At 36.5% G+C, this 21,536-nt stretch overlaps 2 protein-coding genes across 6 annotated transcripts in view; both read left to right on the top strand.

Moving 5' to 3' along the window:
- Positions 1-16,709, top strand: part of cobll1b (cordon-bleu WH2 repeat protein-like 1b) — a 54,440-nt gene extending 37,731 nt beyond the window's left edge. For 4 of the 5 annotated variants that reach the window (XM_081368052.1, XM_081368051.1, XM_081368053.1 and 1 more), the window contains 5 exons: positions 4,364-4,592; positions 5,709-5,785; positions 7,256-8,622; positions 13,195-13,320; positions 15,641-16,709. In XM_081368052.1, the coding sequence (XP_081224178.1) occupies positions 4,364-4,592; positions 5,709-5,785; positions 7,256-8,622; positions 13,195-13,320; positions 15,641-15,715 (1,874 nt within the window). In that variant the 3' untranslated portion in view covers positions 15,716-16,709. The remainder of the gene's footprint in view (positions 1-4,363; positions 4,593-5,708; positions 5,786-7,255; positions 8,623-13,194; positions 13,321-15,640) is intronic. The other variant, XM_081368054.1, reaches the window with a different exon arrangement.
- Positions 16,710-18,017: 1,308 nt separating this feature from the next.
- grb14 (growth factor receptor-bound protein 14) overlaps positions 18,018-21,536 on the top strand; it is an 85,956-nt gene continuing 82,437 nt past the window's right edge. The window contains exon 1 of the mRNA XM_081368342.1: positions 18,018-18,285. The gene's annotated coding sequence lies outside the window, so the exon portion shown is untranslated. The remainder of the gene's footprint in view (positions 18,286-21,536) is intronic.

Raw genomic sequence — 21,536 nt, 5'->3', positions numbered from 1 at the left:
TGTGTCCACCAGCAGTTTCAGGGGGTTTCTTGGCTCAAAATGGTTAACAATAACTTCTGTGCACTGCATCCACACAATCATTACATTTTGATTCACTACATAAATGAAATTAGTCAATTACTTAATAGCACTTTATGTTAACAAAGAAAATGTAATGTTATTGTTAATTATTGAAACATCTGGAGGCAATTTTTTTTTGCCATGTAAACGATGAAATTTTATTATATTAATATAGTTTTCCTACTATAGTTATTAAAAAGTTACATTTATAGAATATTACTTTATCATTCTCCTAAAAAGAAAAAAAAAGTTATATTATTAGTTATTTAGAATGTTTAATTTTGAAAAAGAAGAAAAAAAATATTTTAGTGCATATAAACCCTGTGTTTATATGAGCTAAGAAACAAGAATTTAGTATCTTGGCTATTTCATCATGTTTTGTGCTCTGTAATCTGTTGGCAGTGGGTGGAAAAGTAAAAAAGAAAGTTATTATTTAGAGTTTAGGCTATTATTATGTCATTATTCAGAGGATTTTGTGTGTGAAAGGGCTTGATTGAGCACAGCAGCTGTACTTTGAATGGGTGGGCATTTGGGGACAGTGCAGATGAGCCAGTGTGTGTTGCCTTTGACTCTCTGTGTGTTTTGTCTCCACCTAGTGGTTGAACAGACCCATCACCACTTTCTCTGATTTGATCTACAAGCGGGGGGTATATAAATAGATTTTATTAATTATTTGAAAAGTAACTATAAATCAAATTACCCAATGTTTGTGTGTCCCGTTTATTAGAGTATCATTAGCAAAGCTTAGCAACATTCTAACATCTAAATCTATCTGAATCTCAGAGGGCAGCGGTCTAGGTTTCGGATCTGAGCTGTGGTGTGCCTGAGTTGGGTGGTGGCTGGGCTGGTGAGAATTTACTAGATGTAACACTCGGTTAAATGTTTGCAGCTGTATTAGTTAGACTCTTTCTCACACTCGTACACACGTACGGGCAAACGGTTGCAAATGGGCCACAGCTGTGGTGTGTGTGTGTGTGTGTGAGTTCCTTCTGGGTGTAAACACAAATATGACATTTCATCAGAGGTTTTATATGAGCAAATGTGATTACGCAAACGTTCAACCTGACATTTCCCTGGATGGAAATCATGAGGAATTGGACAATTCTGTTTCCAATTCCATTGAACGTTTGCGGCTCCCTAACGATTATTAAATTACGTTTGAGCATAATATCTATCTATCTATCTATCTATCTATCTATCTATCTATCTATCTATCTATCTATCTATCTATCTATCTATCTATCTATCTATCTATCTATCTATCTATCTATCTATCTATCTATCTATCTATCTATCTATCTATCTATCTATCTAATTCAGTTTATCATTAAGACTGTGCACAAGTCCTCTACAGGAAATAGGGCATAGTAGAAAATGTATGCACTTAATTTATAATGTAAATCACTTGTTCAGATCAGTTATATTCTGTTGATTGGATTCTTAAAAGATCATAATGACTTGGTGCTTTCATTATATTTTTTGACACATGAAACAAATGTCATCTTTTCATCAATATTCACGCTGGAAGCGAGCGATGCAACAAAACCGGTCCTGTTGTAATCCATGCATGGCTGCAAACTTTGCTATAAAGCTTTGTTGATTTTAATGGGAGTGTTGGGCATGTCGCTCATGCAGTGTTGAAGGGGTGTACGTCTTTGGACAAAACTTCTCTATGAAAGCAGCACTCATAAAAATACATACTGTAGTTTTGTCAAATACATTTTTTCTATGAAGTAGAAAGTGCTGTCTAATCAGGGACTGAAATCTGCAGGCAGACTTTTCTCATTGTTCATCACTATACAAGGACGGCCTTCCGAGACCCAGCAGGGATCATTCACTCTGTTTTGTTTCAGAGTGTATTTTATAAGTGTATTTTATGAATGCTTTTGCAACTTAGTTGCATTGAGTTTCACAAGGCTTTCCAAAATGCAGGCTCAAGTCAACACTGATTGGCTGATGGCACTACAAGAAGCCCAAATGAACACTTTACTCTTTACCCTGTTAGCCTTCACCCACGCTTTTGAAAAAATCCCAAGAAATGGCATACCCAAACTAAAACAGATATAGTTCATGAACCCTTTGCGCTAAAAGCATAAGTATGGTGTCATTTGAAAGCAGACCATTTGCAGTTTATTGTAAAGTCAGAAATATCTTGAATTATTGTAAAGTATTATAATTATTGTCATGATGAAACTTTTTTTTTATATATAAATACTGTAGCTTCAAAGTTTTGTAAAGTTTGTGGTGCAAATTTCCCCATTCAGTCTCAGTCTTCCCTGCACACATTCATACCTCTCTGGCCTGGTTATGGCTCTAATTATTCTTTTCATTTGTCTTTATTATAATTCCTGACGACTCTCTATTCACACTGTTTTAATCCCTCATTTCTTTGATCAAACTTCTCACATCACCTTCTTTGAAACGTATCAAATGCCCTTCTTGAAAAAAAAAAAACATTTCAGTGAGCTTTACTATTTAAAATTATTCATAAAAATGTGCTCAGCTAGGTGACAGGTGCATCTTAGGGCTAGCTAGCGTATTAGCTTAGTACACCTTCAATACACGACAATTTATGAGATTAAAACCATGTTTTTGCTCCAAACTTTATAATGCAAGTCGAGTGTTTTTAATAACCTCCTGTGATTTGCACAGTCAAAGCACTGCCTTTTGGGTGAAAAATTTATAAATATTACTCCTCTCTATAGAAATTCTATGTAAACATATGAGAATCTATCAGTATTTCTCAAAATCTGCACAATTTTGAACTAAAAGCTCTTTCATGATGACCATACAGGAGTTGTTGTTTTTCCTGAATGGGAGTGGCTGACGGTCATAATTCATATTAAAGGTACTATTGACTCATTTTTTCTTTTTTATAACTCCTGAAACACATTAAAGGGTTAGTTCACCCAAAAATGAAAATTCTGTCAGTAATTACTCATCCTCATGTTTTTCCAACCCCGTAAGACTTTCGTTCATCTTCGGAACACAAATTAAGATATTTTTGATTAAATCTGAGAGCTGGCTCACTCCTCCTGCAGGCTTATGGACACTATAACTTGCTGGCCCAGAAAATGTATGAAAGACATTGTTAATATAGTCCAAGTGACTCCAGTGGCTCAATCTTAAGTTTATAAAGTGACGAGAATACTTTTTGTGCGCTAAAACAAACAAAAATAACGACTTTATTCCACTATTCATTTCATTCTCTCTCTGTGCCTCGAGTTAGTTTACGTAGTGTTTTTGCGCAGCGCGTCTGTGTTGCACGTCACCACGTAGGCTCAATATTGGGCGATGCTGGTCATGTGTGTGATGCGTAGTGACGTGTAACACAGACTCGCTACGCAAAAACACTATGTGAAAAGACTCGAGGCCCAGAGAGAAGGAAATGAAAGTGGAATAAAGTCGTTATTTTTGTTTGTTTTTGCGCACAAAAAAGTATTCTCGTCGCTTTATAAACTTAAGATTGAGCCACTGGAGTCACTTGGACTATATTAACGATGTCTTTAATACATTTTCTAAGCCAGCAAGTTATAGTGTCCATAAGCCTGCAGGAGGAGTGATCCAGCTCTCAGATTTAATCAAAAATATCTTAATTTGTGTTCCGAAGATGAACGAAAGTCTTACGCGGTTGGAACAACATTAGGGTGAGTAATTACTGACAGAATTTTCATTTTTGGGTGAACTAACCCTTTAAGACATACCTGCCACTATAAGATTTTCAGAATAAAATAGAGGTCTTAGAAGCTTGAGTCTTAGATCTGTTTAATGATGTATAGTTTTTCAGGGTAATTACAATCGTTTACATAAAGCAAAAACAAAGAATGCTTCAGTGCGCCGTCGTCCTCGTGAAGTTTAAGAGGATGATTACAGTTATGCTTACAGTCAGAAGTTCTAATGACTGAGAAAGAAAATAAATATATAAAGAGCCAGAAACACTTAAATAAGAGCTCAGAATGGAGCAGCGATAGAAGAGAAAGCTACAGAAGGGCTTTGAATCTAAGTGTCAGGGAGAGATCACAGAGACGGCTCTCTGGATGTTTCTTCATCTCGCTGGTCTCCAGAGAGGACGATTGAAGAGCTGAATCAGGCGAGAGAAGCGAGACGTCTTAATTAACGCCACTCGCTGAGTCTGAGGAGCAGAGAATCCATATTAACGCTGCATATGCCACATCTCTCTTTCTCTCTCTCTCTCTATCAGCTGCTCCTGCATGTGGAAACCCCTGCTTCAGTGTAACTGCAACTGTACTTTTTAATATTTAAGCAATTGACTTTCTGCATTTCTCATGATTTTACGCTGCAGAACCAGTGTTGGAGTCTCCTCTGGAGGAGATCAAGGAACAGGAAGAAATGCATGTGACCGGCGCTGTGCAGGAGGAGCACCTGGATGATGATAGCAGCCTAAACCTGTCCGCCGACATCTCTCTGGACTCGGGCCGAGCTGGGACAGCGTCTCCTTCTCAGAGTTCTGAGATTCTGGATAGTGGGACGTCCAGAGACAATCCATCATGTGACCTGTCCACAGATGCAGAGTATGTTCATTAGTAGCTCAGTGCACAGATTTATATTCAGTGGCAGTTCAAAAATTTGTAATCAAACACTGTAATGACACATTGAAAGCAACGAGAACAACCAGCCAAAGCAACCTAGAAATGAAACCTATTGATTCTCATATTTAAGGAGATTTAGGTTTGTTTTAATAAATATATGTCAATTAGTGCTGTCAATCGATTCAAAAATGTTACGAATTTATTGCACATTTTCTGTAATTATTCACGATTAGGGTTAGCATAAAGTTTTAATTTACATTTAACATTTAGGGTATTTAATATGTTTTTATATTGTAATAATTACACAGTTACCTCCAAATTACTGTAGAAACAACATAAAGACGTGTATTCTAAATATTTGATCTAACAGGCGGGAAATATACAGAAATTGAGTAAAGTTATCAAACATTTCACAGTCTTCACTTCATAAATTATAACATAGATTAATCCTTATTAAAGCTACAAAAGTTGTTCAGTCAAGACCAGGTAGTGATTTTCTCTTTGTCTTTTGTTTTTTGATTTACATTAATGATGGACAGCAACAGGTTTATTAGGCTGCTGTCACTTTAGGACGTTGCACACAATTTGGTTCTGACACATATACAATGTCCTCACAACTCTTTACTGTCTTTTAAGACTTTATTTAACTCATTTAAGACTGTGCTTACGAGCACACTTGAAAAAGCAGGCATTTTGGCATACTTTTGTGTGTTTTTGTCCGTTCAAGCGCGAAAGAGAACTCAATGCGGCCGGCGCGCTCTCTGAAACGGCTTTTTGTGCGCACAAGTCATGTGTGTGTCTGTCACACAGACATGAGATTCACAGACGCGCGCCAGTACAGATTTAAGTCCCTTTTTTGCGTCTTATCATGCTTGAATGGCACTTGAATGAATGATAGTGTGATTATACTGTAGCACAGCCAAAGGATGATGGGAAAAATGGATGCTGCTTTAATTGTGTTAAATATTTTTAACATGTTAACACTTTAATTTTGACAGCCTTAATGTAAATGTTTTTAGTTTTTCAAATTTTTTATTAATTGTAGGTAATTTATTTCATTAAATGTGTTTTTTAAACCTTGTTTTTTACCCTTCACAGAGTAGCTGAAGGCACAGTGAATGGAGAGATTAAGTTGGACCAGGTCGCAAGTTCTCATATCCAATCAGAAGAGAAAGGTAAGCTTCAACTGATGGGTGAGATCCTTTTACTCAATGTTTTTTCTTAGTGCAGTGGTTCCCAAACTGGAGTATGTTAATTGTACTCAAACTTAAATAACATTTAAACCGAGCATGATTTCTAACAGGCAAAATGCCTTAGATCAAATACATGACATCCAATCAAATTACCTCATCTTTTCCTGTCAAAACTGACTGCATCCACACAGGCAGCATGCATATGATAAGTTGCGAGCTGATATGCTGCCTTAGCAAATCTCACTATATTACTGCCGTTCTCGACCAATATACCTTTGTAAAAGTATTAGCGCTTACTTGTATGAAGAACAAATATAGACACAGACTGTGCATGAATGACTCAAACTCTCTTCAATACAAAAACACAGCCCTTGTGTTCTCTTTTTTAACCTTTATTAATAATTTCATACGAGCAAGAATGCAATTTTTCCTAAATATCCACATGATTGCAAATGTGGCATTGATTTCATACAACAAACAAAAGTGTAATAATAAGTGATGTACAATTTTAACACAGTTTTGTATTGTTTGCTTTATTTTGCATTAAATAATAGTTCCAACGAAAGCCACAGCAAAACTGCAACACAACGGTGTTTTGTGAACGAATCTGCGGCTTCGAACACGAAGCGCAAGAGTCAATGATTCAGTGACCTATTCATAAATTCAACTTCATTACTGAATGAATGAATGAATGACTCGATGGGTCACTCATTAAGACAGTGACTTACCGCTACCTTCTGGTGGTTTTAGTTTAATATTTAAAAGCTTTAGCTTTGGCTTTCCTGTAGCTCAAACAGTAGAGCGTTGGCACTTGCAACACCAAGGTCATGGGTTTGATTCCCAGGGAAAGCAAGAACTGATAAGAATGTAAATGTGTACCTTGAAATGCAATGCAAGTCGCTTTGGATAAAAGCGTCTGCTAAATGCATAAATGTAAAAGTATCACTTCGCTTTGACCATCATTGCATTTTTATTGAACATATTTTATTCAAACCATTATTTATTTTATATAGGTATTTTATAAGAGTAAAAAAATGCACTGGAAAATCAATTTAAATGGCCAATTATTGTCCCATAATGGAAAAGGTGCAGAAGGATGTTAAATGCCAGAAGGATGTTAAATGAGGGTACGACACTGAAAAGTTTGGGAACCACTGCCTCAGTGAACTTTATGCGATTGTTATTCATACTTTAATATCAGAATGACTAGTTTTGGCAGCTTAATTTCAATAAATGCTCTGGTTGGACTGAAGTTTTGAGGTCTGAAATTTACAGTAATACAATGAACTCTTTAATCTCAGTAATTCTCAGGAAAATTTGATTCCTCATGACACAATCCCTATTAAAAGTCATAAGAAAGCAGTTTGATGTGCAATGGGCTATGTATTCCAGTAAAACTCTAGTGACAAAATGAAAGGCTTCGATGCATGACTTTGTTTTCTCTTTTTGTAGAGCCCCTGGTGGAAAAGACAGAAGAGGCAATTAAGCCGTCTGAAAGTGTCCCTGTTCTTGAAAAGGTTTCTGCGAGCACCACAGAGAAGCCTGCATCTTTGATCAACACGCTTCAAACATCTGAATGCGGCGTCCAGACTTTGCAAGCCCAGTTCTTTGATTCAGACACGGTTGTGGCTTCCCCTGAGCCCAGCCGTTCATCTCGCTCTGAGAACCAGATGCCTGAAACCATCCCCAATACTGTCAACTTCACTCACACTGAGACCCACATGCAGGCAGAACCCCAACAACCTTCTAATAAACCATCGAGCTTATGCACTGAACCCTCCATGGCCCCGTCTACATCCTCAACAGGAATAAAGCGAGACATAGCCACTTCCACAGAAGAGCTGCAAGTTCCTGAACCACAATCACCTGCGATCCAACCATCTAAGGACTTGACATCTACACCAGCCTCTAAAGCAGGAAGCGTCCAGTATATTGTAGATGCCGAACCCAAACCAAAACCATCAAATGAGCTCACCCGTGAATACACGCCCAAAGTCGGCATGACCACCTACACCATCGTGCCTCAGAAATCTCTAGAAAAGCTCCGTTTCTTTGATGTAGAGTTGACTCTGGAGCCTAAAGTGGACTGCAAATCTGAAGCAAAGTCTCCCTCCAATGGCACTGTTGCTCTTAACGGCCATCAGAATGTCTTTGCGCAAACTAGCCCTTGTACATCACCTCCAGCAACCGCTTCGTCCCCAGTAGAGGGAACCGAATCCGCAGTCAAAGACAAGAAAGTTCCACCTGCAACAAGACCCAAACCAGCCTCTTTCCGCCTGCCGCCTCACAAACGATCACCCGGGGATTACGTGATCTCCGCAGTCGTACGCAGAGCAAGCATCGGCAGTAGCAGTAGCAGCAGTAGCTGCTGTAGCAGTCCTGCAACCCGTCCAAAAGAAGCCACAAGCGGCCCGCAGTTTGATGCATTTGTTGCGCCGGACATCTTCCCTCCTCCACCACCACCAGTCCAATGGGAAGAGGAGGAAAATGCAAGAGCAAGTGATAAACCTCTACCTCAGAATACAGAGGTTGACAGTCCACGGCCCAAATCTTCACAGTTTCCACCGTTGTGCTTTCTGCCCCATCAGAAGAGTCTTCCCACTAACCCCACACCTTCACTGAGTTTGGCGAAGTTGAGAACCTTTGCTGCGCCCAAACCATACTCGCCCTCAACGCCTTCTCGCTTCGCTCAGGCCGTGTCCTCTGCTGTGAAGAGGACCCATTCTCTGTCCCATCATGCCCTGGGGGAGTCACCACGCACACATCCTCTCACAGCACAGAGATCCATTAGAGAATCACCAGAGTCACCGACGAGCACTGTGAGTACAACATCAACAGTTTGTTGGTTTTTGGGTGAATCTTTTCGATAATAATTTTTGAATTGTTAGTATTAGTATTATTATATTTTAGGGAAAGTAATATTTTTATTATACATTTTAACAAAATAGACTATTTTTGAATAATTTGTTTGCATTGCAAAATCCTTACATATACAGTATATATATATATATGCATGTGTGTGTGTGTGTAAGAATTAAAATGTCAAATAAAAATATTACTTTCCCTAAAATATAATAATACTATAATATATATAATATATATATATATATATATATATATATATATATATATATACACAGTGTATATTAATAATAATTTAATAAATATATATATTTAAATTATAATATATATATATATATATATATATATATATATATATATATATATATATATATATATATATATATATATATATTATTTAATATATATAAAAAATTCCAATATATTTTCATGACAATTGGGCATATTTTTTCATCCAGATTTGCTGTAATGCATTTGGACGTGTTTCTTTTGAGTTGTTATTTCTATTATTCTCGGTTGTGATTTTCAATAGATTCCCATTACTGTATTACAGAGCAGAATCATTGAACAGGTTCCGTTTGTGCTATTTTTTAAATAATTGGTCTATTTCCACATGCGTTAGATAGACATGTTTGGCGGCTGCGTTTCATTTTGCTGTTTTTTCAGCATCTTGTACCATGAGAATTGCATTAGAATTATGAGTTAAAATAAGTAAATATACATAAATGTTTATTTCTGTTGCACTATTTTTTTTAATTGCAAAAACGCTTACTGTTTGTTATGCTAATGCAATAGCCAATCAAATTACTGGAAGGTACCACCCAAAATGTCACCGTAACAAATTGCAAAATTAAAAACGCGGCATATACTGCATATAAAATAGTAAAAAATTGTCAAAACCTTATCTCATGTCTTTTTGTTGATTTGGGTGTAAAATATAGCCATGTCATGTCTGTGTCTTATAGATTTGATAAGATTCACTCAAAAACTACCATGTATGTGTGAACCATGCAGTGAGATGGTGAGAATACCATGCGGGTGGTTCTGCTTTCAGTACTTGGCTCACCTGTTGTAGCCTCATTGTACTACAGTTGTTGTGTAAGTAAATAATCTATTGTGAAAAACTGGTGCTGGTAAATTAATACTGGGAGTTGGATGGCACTCATTGTGATGGCTGTGTGCGCACTCGATGTATTGACGCACATGGCTCATTAATCTGTGTCCCGGATTGACCTGTCTACTCGTCTTTTGTCGTTGTGTCGCTGGGGTCAACTGTGAGCGTGTTTAGTGATGCAGGGCCCGGTGTGTGCTGTCAGCGTATACAATGTGTGTTTGGCCCTCAGTCTTGAGTCAAAGCTTTTGTTTGCTGATGAGTTTAAATCATTTTTAAGATTAAGATTCAGTCAAGTGTGTCTAAACTTTTGACTGATGGTGTATGTAAATAATGTTGTTTATGACAACGTGCTGTTATGTTGGTGCATATAAATGAAAATGATCAAAATATAATTCTTCCTGTGGAAGACATGATTTGGTTATTTAGATGTAAATAAATTCATACTTGCGTTTAGCAAAGGCACTTTAAATTGTAGTGACAGTAAAGACATTTACAATGTTACACAATATTTCTGTTTCAAATATTTGCTGTTCTTTTGAGCTTTCTGTTCATCAAAAAATTCTGGGGAAAAAAAGATCATGGTTTATAAAATTACATTTTTTATTAAAATGTATTAAAATATTAATATGCAGCACAACTGTTTTCAACATTTATAATAATCAGAAATGTTTCTTGAGCAGCAAATCATCATATTAGAATGATTCCTGAAGGATCATGTGACTCTGAAGACTGGAGTAATGACGCTGAAAATTCAGATTTACATCACAGGAATAAATTATATTTTAAAATATATTCAAATAGAAAATTTGTTATTGTGAATTGTACAGGGTTTTTCCTACATTGAAAATTTTTTGGCGGCCGCCAAAACGATTTTTTGTCCCGCCAAAGCCTTATTTGATCTGTAATTGGGTTTTGTGAGTGAAGCAGGCTATTGACGGAGTGACAGAGAGAACGATCACAGCGCCCCACCCCCGCGCGCGCACTCTCCGTCTTCTTTGCTCTCTCCCTCGCATCAAAATCAACTGATCCTAAAGGTCGGAAGATCGAATCCATGTTTCACGTGGTGCATTCGGAGAATATTTTTGCTGAATTAGCGCTGGGTGTGAATTGCAGTCAAAAAAAAGTTGCCTTATCTTCTCTTACATCTTGTGACAAGCATTCCGCACATGCAGCTGACATAACTTTAAATAAACGCAAAAAATCTATCCAGTTTGAAGTGGTTTAGGGGTCTCGATATGACGATTTTTGATCGTGGATGATTATAATGTCTCCACGGCACGATCTGCTTTTAAAGAAATATCGTAGAATCGTGCATTATATCTGTTCTGGCGCCTCTTTTTTTTTTTTACAGTCTACTATGGTCCCAACATACTGAACAACGCGACGTATATTCACATAAAATGTTAACGCAGCGGAACGGAACGGGACACTGCAGTTCATAATTTACATGTGCTTTAATGCCTTGTCGGTTAAACATTTAGGCTAATTCGCGTGCTGGTGCACTGTTACGTGTGAGTTCCTCAGCGCGTACATGTGAAGCTCACATGCACTAAAAGCCTGTCTACCAGCGCCTGGATACTTGACTAAGTTATCTTTCGAGTCTTATTGTGCTTATACTGTTAAATACACACAAGGTTTACATAAACAAAGTCGGTTATGTCTAAAGTGGAAGCAAACTTGAGAAAATTGAGAGAAAATCTGCTGCGTGTATAGTAGACGCGTCGCGCACAACTCTTAAAGAGACAGTAGTAATAGTAAACACGCTGCCGCTTGTCCTTAAAGGGATAGTTCACCCAAAAATAAACATTATCTCATAGTTTACGCACTCTAATGTTGTTCCAATCCTCTATTAATTTCCTTCTAATTTTTTTCTAATATTAATATTTTGAAAAATGTGGCTATCCAAACAGTAGCTGGTCCCCATTGACTTCCATAGGAGAAAAATATACTATGGAAGTCACTGGGGTACATCAACTGTTTGGTTACCCACAATCTTCCAAATAACTTTTATTTTCAACAGAAGAAAGAAACTTATGTAAATTATGATAATTTGAATTTTTAGGAGAACTATCCCTTTAATGTTAATAAGACAACAAAATGCAAAGAGAAAATCACTCACTGCTCTTTTTTCCTGAATAAATAGGTTAAGAAAAAAATCACAAACTGTTTCTTTGTATTTATTTTAAATTTAACATGTATTGTCAATATTGGGCTTGCGGATCATGTGGGTACTAGGGTACTCTTTGCTGTGTGTGGATGACCATGTCGGTCAGCCACCACCGAAGACCAGTTTTGACCCAGGAAAAACCCTGTTGTAATATTATTTCACAAATTAATATTACTGTTTTTACCGTATTTTTGAGTAAATAAATGGAGCCTTGGTGAGCAGAAGAGACTTATTTCAAAAACAAAAAAACAAATCTGTGACTCCAAAATTTGGAACAGTTGTGTAATTTATGAAAAAAATTATTTTAAAATCATATTTAGTTAAAGCTGCTCTAAGCGATGTTGGGTGACGTCACTTCTTGTTGATGTTCGAAGTATTGTCAGACAAAATGGAGGCTAGCTCGACCCTCCCTCTTCCTCATCCCGTCCCCTCCCCCTCCCTTCCGTGCTTTTCGGGACTTCCCGCGTTCCTTCTCCTTTTCCCTCTTCTTTGCTATTTGTTCATCGGAACTTCGTCTCTTTGGTCGTGTGTCGGCCATATCAAAATTCAATAGAATATAATTCTAACATTAGTCGTTGTCGTTGTCTAGGACATCTCTCCTCTAGCTAACTTCCCTCTTCATGCTTCTCTCTTTTCTCCACTCCCCACACCCCCCTTCATGTGCACGCGCACTAACCCGCCCACCCCCAAATCATTCTTGTCGGTGATTGGCTGGAACACTGTTTGTTATGTTACGTGGTCCAGGCTGGGCCAGTTTGTTTTTGTTGCTGTTTGTGGAGCCTGGGCTGTCTACAAAGACCGTGTTTTTTTACAGTGTGTTCAGGGGACAGGCAGCTAGCGGATAGTGAGGAGATATTTGCTGTATGTGACAAAAAATGTTTCGGCCTAAAAAACCTGGACATCGCTTAGAGCACCTTTAAACGGTTGTAATTGTTAATGATAATAATATACTTTTTTTTTTTCAGCCATATTACCCTCCTTAATTTTCAAACTAGTGCATATTTACACAGAGTGTAAATGCATTATTTTATGCACATGCATGTGTCTATGTGTGAGTGAATGTAGTCTTTGTAATGTATGTGTGAGTGTCTGTCAGCGGGAGTACAGTGGAACGGTCTGTGTCTTCTTCATGTGATTTATGCGCGTGACGCAGAACCAGCAGTGTCTCTTTTCTCGGACCCTGTGCCTGCCTAGTGCGCATCATGCTCAGTGTGTATTGTGTGTTTTCTTCCCCCCTGTGGACCACAGGTGACAGACAATAGAGGAGGAGGCACAGAGAGATCCAGAGAGGCCCCATCACACACAGCAGAGCCGAGCTCCTCCCGGGATGCTGGCATGGGAACATGTAAGATTGGAAATACTCAAGCGTCACCAGTGAGTGAATCTAACTCTAGATCTAACCATCACTGAACCACTTAGAAACCCTGATAAAACAGTAACCTTCACTTTAAAGTAGGGGTGTCATGATACCCTCAACTCACGATACTATTATGATACTCCAAGACATATGATAAAAGGTTAACAAAAAATGTGCTGTTAAAATGCTAAACTGTATATTACATTGTGGGTGTAAATGAATAGGCTTGGACTTGGTGCTGGTAACCCAATGCACAGGTCAACAGAGACACCAGAATAAAAAATAATCATGATTCTGAAGCTGAAAGCAGAATTATTAATTTAGACGAATTTGCTTGCACTCTGTCACTGACTAGATATATTTAAAATAATGTAGGCCTCTTTTTATTGGTAACAACATAAGACATTTGGCATTATCAGGACCCACAAATATTCCCCCATTGCATTATTATACATTATATTCAACATTATATTTAGTAGTTTAATGTCGTACGTATTTGTTTCGCATAGTGCGCATAAAACCATGGCGAGGTATGTACGAACGGGACACACCGAGATGAAAGCGCAGACTGCCTGTCACGGGAACTGAAAATGGCAAAATGCGCTTTTTGTGTCATGCATATGCATTCATGGGATGGTCAAGGGGAAAGTGGGAGTGTCACATAGAGAGATGGGAGGGGGAGCGTAAAACTGCGCCTAATTATGTATTCTGCGTTATGTACAGAAAAAGCCGGTGAAAGCGCGCCTCTATTTTGCGCTGAAAATTCTCTGCCTCTTAAAAGCAGGTGTAACTTAGGAAGCGGGTTTCCTGGCCTGTGCCTCCTGGTGAAATGGCAGCAGTAATCCGAGCAAGACAAAGACATCCCACTAAACATTGGACGTCGGATAGACGTGCAGATCATGTCTATATTGGGTCCGTCAGTCCATGACCAATTCTGGACATCTATTCGACGTCCAAACTAGGTCCACTATTTGGATGTCCAACCATGACCCAACTTGGACGTCATATTGACGTTCAACATTGGACCTTTGAACTGGGTCATTTTTTTGGATGTCTATGGCAGGTGCAGGAAATTTACATGATTATTTACAAATATCAACATTGTTATTATCAACATGATTAATACATATGAATACAGATTATTTATAATTATTTAAGATCATTTTCCAAAAACTCCATTTGATCGTCCCAGCATCAGGTGATAACTGGAGACGCGTACAAAGGTGTGATGCTGTAGCTCAGACAGTAGAGCGTTGGCGCTTGTAGCGCTAAGATCACGGGTTCGATTCTCAGGGAAAACAAGAAGTGTGTGTGTGTGTGTGTGTGTGTGTGTGTGTGTGTATGGTCTCATGAGGAGAAGCCTAAAGAAGCCGCTGAGCGTGATTATTGTTTGGAAAAGACTTATCTAACAAAACACACGATCCACAGCAAGCCGACCCCGTCTCCTTCCTTCTTCCTACAAACGAACTTTTGTGGACGGATGTCAACATTAGACGTGCGGAAGACGTCGAAAAAAGACGTCGCCTGGCGTCACAAAACAACCCCTTCAATGGACCGAATTTGGACGTCCAAAAATTACATGAAACTGTGGTCACTCCGATGTCACATTGCGCAGTGGGATAAGCTAAGGAGACGAGCTGAAAAGATTTTTGACACAAGAATCACACTTTTTCAGTTGAGTGAAAGCGAAATCATTAAGCGTTCCAGATTGAGCAGCTACGCAATATTACAGTTACTGGAAGAAATCAAAGAAGACATCAAATCTCCGACTCAGCGTTCACATTCCATTCCAGTAGTTGTTCAATTCCTCGCTACGTTACAGTTATTGGCATTAGGATCATTTCAAACAGTCATAACATCTAAATTTTAGTTTTCACTGTTTTGCCTGACTTGGTGGCTGATCCATGATGGAAAGAGAGGAGGAGGCCCATTCAATTGCACGTTTAAATACACGGAATTTACGGTATAGTGGGTGGGTACAGGCGCTGATTACCTGATGAACTGCAGGTTTGGTACATAACACGCACACTGCGGTTTCACATCAAGCGCTTTCTGCGTCTTGGCCATGGCGCCGCCTATTAACGCTGCGTTCGCAATTGTATGTACATCTGGCCCACAGTAATTTTTTGCACACAGTCATTTTTATTTTGGGTGAACTATCCACTATACATATTGTCACTATCCACAATACAGATTGTTTAATTTTTGTATTGCGATATATTGTGACACCCCTACTTTAAAGGTCCTTTATGTACCACACCATCAATAACTGACGAATCATTTATAGAAGTTATTTGTTAATTGTAAAGTTTGTTTGTGATCTTCTTTTGTCCACAGGGGTCTGAAGCATCTTTAGCGCCGTCTCCTTCATTGAAGGGAATATCGGAAGTGTTTCATTCAGCGGAAGAATGAAGCATTAATCCTTCATTCCCAGAATCCTCAAACATTCTGCAGGTCATGAGAAAATCTTCTGTCTTCAGATTTTTTTTTTTTTTTTTTTTTTGCAGTAATTAGAAAATCATGATTTTTAGGTGTTTCACAAATCAGAAGACTTTCTGTACTTTTTATCTGGATCTGGACAGAACTGTGTAGAGCGCAGTCTTTCACCTTCACAGTGTGCTGTATCATTTATTTTTTTCTTGTTTTTCTTCACACAGCAGTTTTTTTATTAGCCACAACATGCCTTAAATATAATATAATATAAAATAAATATAAATAATAAACACTTAATAGTGACCATATCATATCTTTCAAGCTCCTAAAAGGACAAAAAGGAATTTTTTTGTTTTTTTATTTTTTGAGCGAATTATTCTTGTAATAAAAAATGAATTATGATTGTTCAAATAGCGTGGAGACGAACTATAGTTTTAATTTATTCTTCAGATGGACAATTCAGTTGTTGTTTTTTCCTTAATATCTGTTACACTTTCCCCTCTCAATAAAAAATAACAGAGATCCTAATGATGTTATCATATATTAAAAATGTATTTTTGTGTTGTTTCTTGACATATGAATTATGAATTTGTAAATAGGCAGATGTGAAAGAAAATGCTCTGATCTATTTTGAGGCCTAATTTTGTTTAAATTATTACAGATTTGATTTATATAATTATTAGCCGATAGAAATGGTACTGAAACGTCTTCAGTCACACCTTAATCCCTTGCCAAGCATTAGTACAGACTGTATCGTTAATTACGGACTGCAATTATAGCATGTTTAAATAATAATATGCTATGACATTGAACAGTTTTCTGGATCCCACAACAACAAATTATTAATCAGAGCTGTTGCCAAGACAGAAAACACTGGGCTTTTCATTTCTTCTGAGGAGAAAACTGCTGTATCATTTGAATTCAACTCTCCTCTCTTTTCTGTATTAAAGTATAACTGACTTTTAATGTTTGTGTCCTCTGATTGTGTTATTTTTTTTATGTTTTTTGATGCTGTGAGGATGTCAGTGTGTGATAAGTCTTATTTCAGCCACGTAGTGAACACTATAAAGTAGTTGTGTTTACTTACAGGGAACAATTACAGCAATCCGACACTGTCTTGACTGACACTTTATTATATTTATATTATTATATGTATTTGTGTCATTCTGCTGTTGTAAAGGCGCAGAGACATTCATGGAAGATTCTGTACTTTGTGATGTTTCTGGAGGATATTGTCAGTTTATCATCAATAAAGGTGTGGAGGAACATGCCATTCAGAAGCTACAACATTGATAAAGAAATTATCAGATATTATTCTGATCTCAAAGTGTGTGACCAAAAAGGCATCTGTCAAAGACAATATTCCCTTTCTTTCTCTTTCTTTCTTTCTTTCTTTCTTTCTTTCTTTCTTTCTTTCTTTCTTTCTTTCTTTCTTTCTTTCTTTCTTTCTTTCTTTCTTTCTTTCTTTCTTTCTTTCTTTCTTTCTTTCTTTCTTTCTTTCTTTCTTTCTTTCTTTCTTTCTTTCTTTCTTTCTTTCTTTCTCTGCAATTTCCCCATTTTTGTATTAAAATGTTCTTATATTTCTTGTTTTCAGACCTTTGTCTCACAGTGTCTTATTTTTTTCTTTTCATTTCTTGCATTTTATTCATCTATCTTTTCTTGCATTTTCATCCCTTGCATTTTTGGTCTTGCAATTTATTCATCTTTCTTTTCTTACATTTTATTAATCTTCCTTTCATTCTTTTAGCAGCATGTTCATTTTTTTCTGTTCACTTGTTTTTTTTAATCTATTACATTTACTTCCTCTTTCATTTCTTGCATTTTCTTCATCTATCTTTTCTTGAATTTTCATCCCCTTCCTTTTTCGGTCTTGCAATTTATTCATCTTTCTTTTCTTACATTTCATATTTCATTTGCATGTACATTATTTCTTTACTTGATTAATCTTGCATTTCTTAAACTTTAATTTTTCATATTTTAACCTCTCTTCTCTGCCTTGCAGTTTCTTCATTCTCTACTTACATTTTCTTCATCTTTCTTTAAAAGATCTTTTCTGCCTTTTCCTAATCTTTCTTGCATTTCCTTTCAGCTTTTCTTGCATTTCCTTCATGTCTTTCTTGGATTTTCTACCTCTTGCCTTATTGTATTCTCTCTCTCTCTCTCTCTCTCTCTCTCTCTCTCTCTCTCTCTCTCTCTCTCTCTCTCTCTCTCTCTCTGTTTAGACGAGCACATCAGATTGCATCCCCGCGCTTCGTGCGTGCGTGTGTGTGTGTGTCAGCTCAGTATCGTGACGTCGAGTTTGGAGCCGCAGGAGCGCGCGCGGAGCAGGAGCAGGTACAGAGCCAGATAACACACATGACTGTACGAGCACAACGCCTTCAAATGCGACACTAAAGTGCGGTCTGAAGGATCTTAGGCTTGGCAGGAACACTCTTTAACACGGTACAGTAACACAGTGTACTGTACTGTAGTGTAGTGTGTGAAATATGCATATGTCAGCAAAACAACTACTCGCGCGCACAGCTGCGTTTCTGGACGAGAAGCGACTCGTAAGTGTCATTTAACATTACTATAAGGACTACATGATTTTGTGCAATGAGATATAGCTATGCGTTTATATGTGTCATGCTTTTGTTTTACAAACAAACTCTTAATTAATATACAGGAGTTATTTCAGGATTTTCCCTTTAGCTAAGATCAATTAAGGGATCGTGTCAGTCATTATAACAACAAGTTGTGCCATTTACCAGGCCTATTTACATGTATAGCAATATGCTATTTAGTTGCATATTTATTTTAATGCATGCTGCACATTTACGAGATTTTATTTGAACAGTTTGGAGTTTTATTAGAAGATAAAGTGCTCTGAGGTAAAAGTGGCCCTTGAACTACCGCCACCTTCTGTCAGACAGAGAAGTGCAGGCGACGATTTAAAGGGACAGTTCACACAAAAAGGAAAATGACATCATTTACTCACACTCAAGTTGTTCTAAACCTGTATGAGTTTCTTTCTTTTTTTCCTACTATAAAAGACAGTGGCTACCATCATCAAAATATCTTATTTTGTGTTCAAAAGCAGAAAGACTCATACAGGTTTGGAACAACTTGAGGGTAAGTTAGTTGATTTGAATTTTTTAAGATACCCTAACATTAACCCTAACCCTGTCAGTCAATATTCATACCAGTTTCTGAAGAATCTAGATTTGCATATCTTGAACGACATAGCAGTGTTGTAAAGCAAGTGTGTCAAAGGTTATTTTATTTTCAAATTGCATGCATGAAATGTTCCTTATGAGCAATTTTACAGAAATATGTGATACCTTTTATTCATAAGGGACATTTTTAACATGATATCTTAAACAATAGGCCTAAAATTAAGCACATGAATATCTCAGCTGTTTCTGTGACAGCATCGACTCTAAAAAGAGTTTTAGGCGATCAGATGGGGTTTTTTTTGTCCTTCTGCCAACTAATATTTTTACGAGTTTGGCTTAGTTGATTTGAGGTTGGCTGACAGGTCTTTGGAGGGTGTGGTTTCGGAAAGAGGGCGTGTGCTTGAAGCGCTGAGGGCGGTGAACTGAACCCTTGAATAACTTGACATGTACTGTAGTTGCAAAGTTACTTCTAGTCATTATAATGTCTGTTGAGGAGCATCAGAATAAAGGATTAACAGATATTAAGCAGAGAGTCTAGTAATACTCTAATGAGAGTTATAGTTGACATGTAGTTGCAAAGTTACTTACATTTGATACAATGTCTAAATGGGACCATCAAAATAAAGTGTCACCAACATACTTTTATTACCAGCTGAGAGTAAGTTTATCTTAAATGCTAGAGTCAGTCTTTAAGGCACAAAAGCATTCATTTGTTTCAAAAGGACAGTGAATTCAAATTCAGTGAAAGAGTAATAATAATAAAACAATTATTTTACTGCGAAACATTATTATGTAGTAATAATATATTTATTTAATGGTTTTAGTTTTATAATTATTATTATTATTTCAATAAGAACAAATTAATGATGAAATATAATAATAATATCATTAATTATTATTATTATTATTATTATTTAAATTATCAATATTAAACAAATTGATAAATATAATATTAATAATAATTATTATTATTTGATTGTATAATGAATCAAAACAAATCAAAGAAACACAGTCAAAAATGATATGATCAATAAGTTATGACAACATGTTTTTACATTTCTTTAACATCAAAATAAGTTAAGCAATTTTTATCTTTTTTATGTTATGCAAGATTCAACTCATTTTTTAAGTCAGTTTAATTTAAGTTGAAATAACTTAAACGTTCAAGTTGATTGCACTTAATTTAAGGCAGCTACTTTTTGTTACAGTGTAATAATTATTATTATTATTATTTAAATTCTAAAAACAAATCAATAAAAAAACAATAATATTTTTATTATTATTATTTAAATGTAAAAAATTTAACAAATAAAGAAATATAATGACATTGTTACTATTATTATTATTATATTTCTTAATTGATTTGTTAATTAAATTTTTTTTATATGCTGTTAATGAAGAAAAAAATAGCGATTATATTTGGCTTTGATGAAGAGAGCTCAAACCGTTAGTCTGTCTCTGTAACAGTAACCGCACACACTCGCTCTGGTCTTCGTGGCTCCGCCTGGCCGGTCGACTAACACAAGTGTGTGTTAGTAACAAGATTGCATGTTAATGCCACATTACAGAGTGAATGCAGCGATTGTAGTGATGGTTGGAGGCTATAATTATCTGCTCTTGTATGTCCTGCGAGTCTTTTGTGTGACGCTGGTTCATGCGCTTAAATGAAAAGACCATGTGATAGTCACTCCTCAACCGGTTCCCTGCAAAGCATTGACACAAGCAACTGGTTTCACGGAGCGTCGCTTCTCACAAAGAACTTTTACATGAAGTAAATGTGCTCTGTATTTCAGGACTATAAAAAACAAATCAGGCCTAGAAATATTTTGGAAAGAGAGTCAGGCTTTTTTTGTCTTTTGACTGCCAATGAGCCGTCACTCCAGTGGGATTATTTAGGAGCATGAAACGGGTCATTCCTGTTATGCAGTGACTTTCCATGGCCTTATATTGAATAAAATATTAAAGACACAGTTTGTAAAGATGGATAATATCATAATATCACAGTTGAGTGAGTTTTCAAGAGAAGAATTTAATTGAGGCGATTTCATACTTTACAATAAGGTTTAATTACTAGTTTAGTTAACATGAACTGAGAATGAACAATATTTGTTAATCTTAGTTAATAATATTAATTTCAACATTTACTAATACATTATTAACATCAAAGGTTGTATTAGTTAACATTAGTTAATGCACTGAAAACTAACATGAACAACAATGCTGTATTTTTATTAACTAGCATTAACAAAGATCAATAAATACTGTAACAAAAGTATTGCTCGTTGTAAGTTTATTCATGTTGACTAAGAAATATTCCATGTTTTCTTTTCTCACATCAAAATGTTTCTAACAAAAAATTTTCTTGATATCGTTTTAATCCGTAATAATTTTACGAATATTTCTGTGCCCTCAATATTATTTTCCATCCAAATCCTTTTAATTAACAAAAGCCACTTCCTTAATGCCATCATCCTCCAGGAAGTGACCAGAGGGAATTTTGGAGGGAAAACATCAGCACAAACATTAGTGAGTATTATTAATGGATGTGATGTATTCTTTTGGGTTGGTAGGATTGGATCCATAAAAAAAAAGAGACTTTAAGCTCCAACTTGATCTCTTTATTTCCATCCTGTTATTTTTATTTA

This window comes from Scardinius erythrophthalmus, assembly GCF_964197995.2.
Source record: "Scardinius erythrophthalmus genome assembly, chromosome: 6".
Classification (NCBI taxonomy): domain Eukaryota; kingdom Metazoa; phylum Chordata; class Actinopteri; order Cypriniformes; family Leuciscidae; genus Scardinius; species Scardinius erythrophthalmus.
Note: the sequence above shows the minus strand (reverse complement) of the source record. Positions and strands in the feature narration are given on the sequence as shown.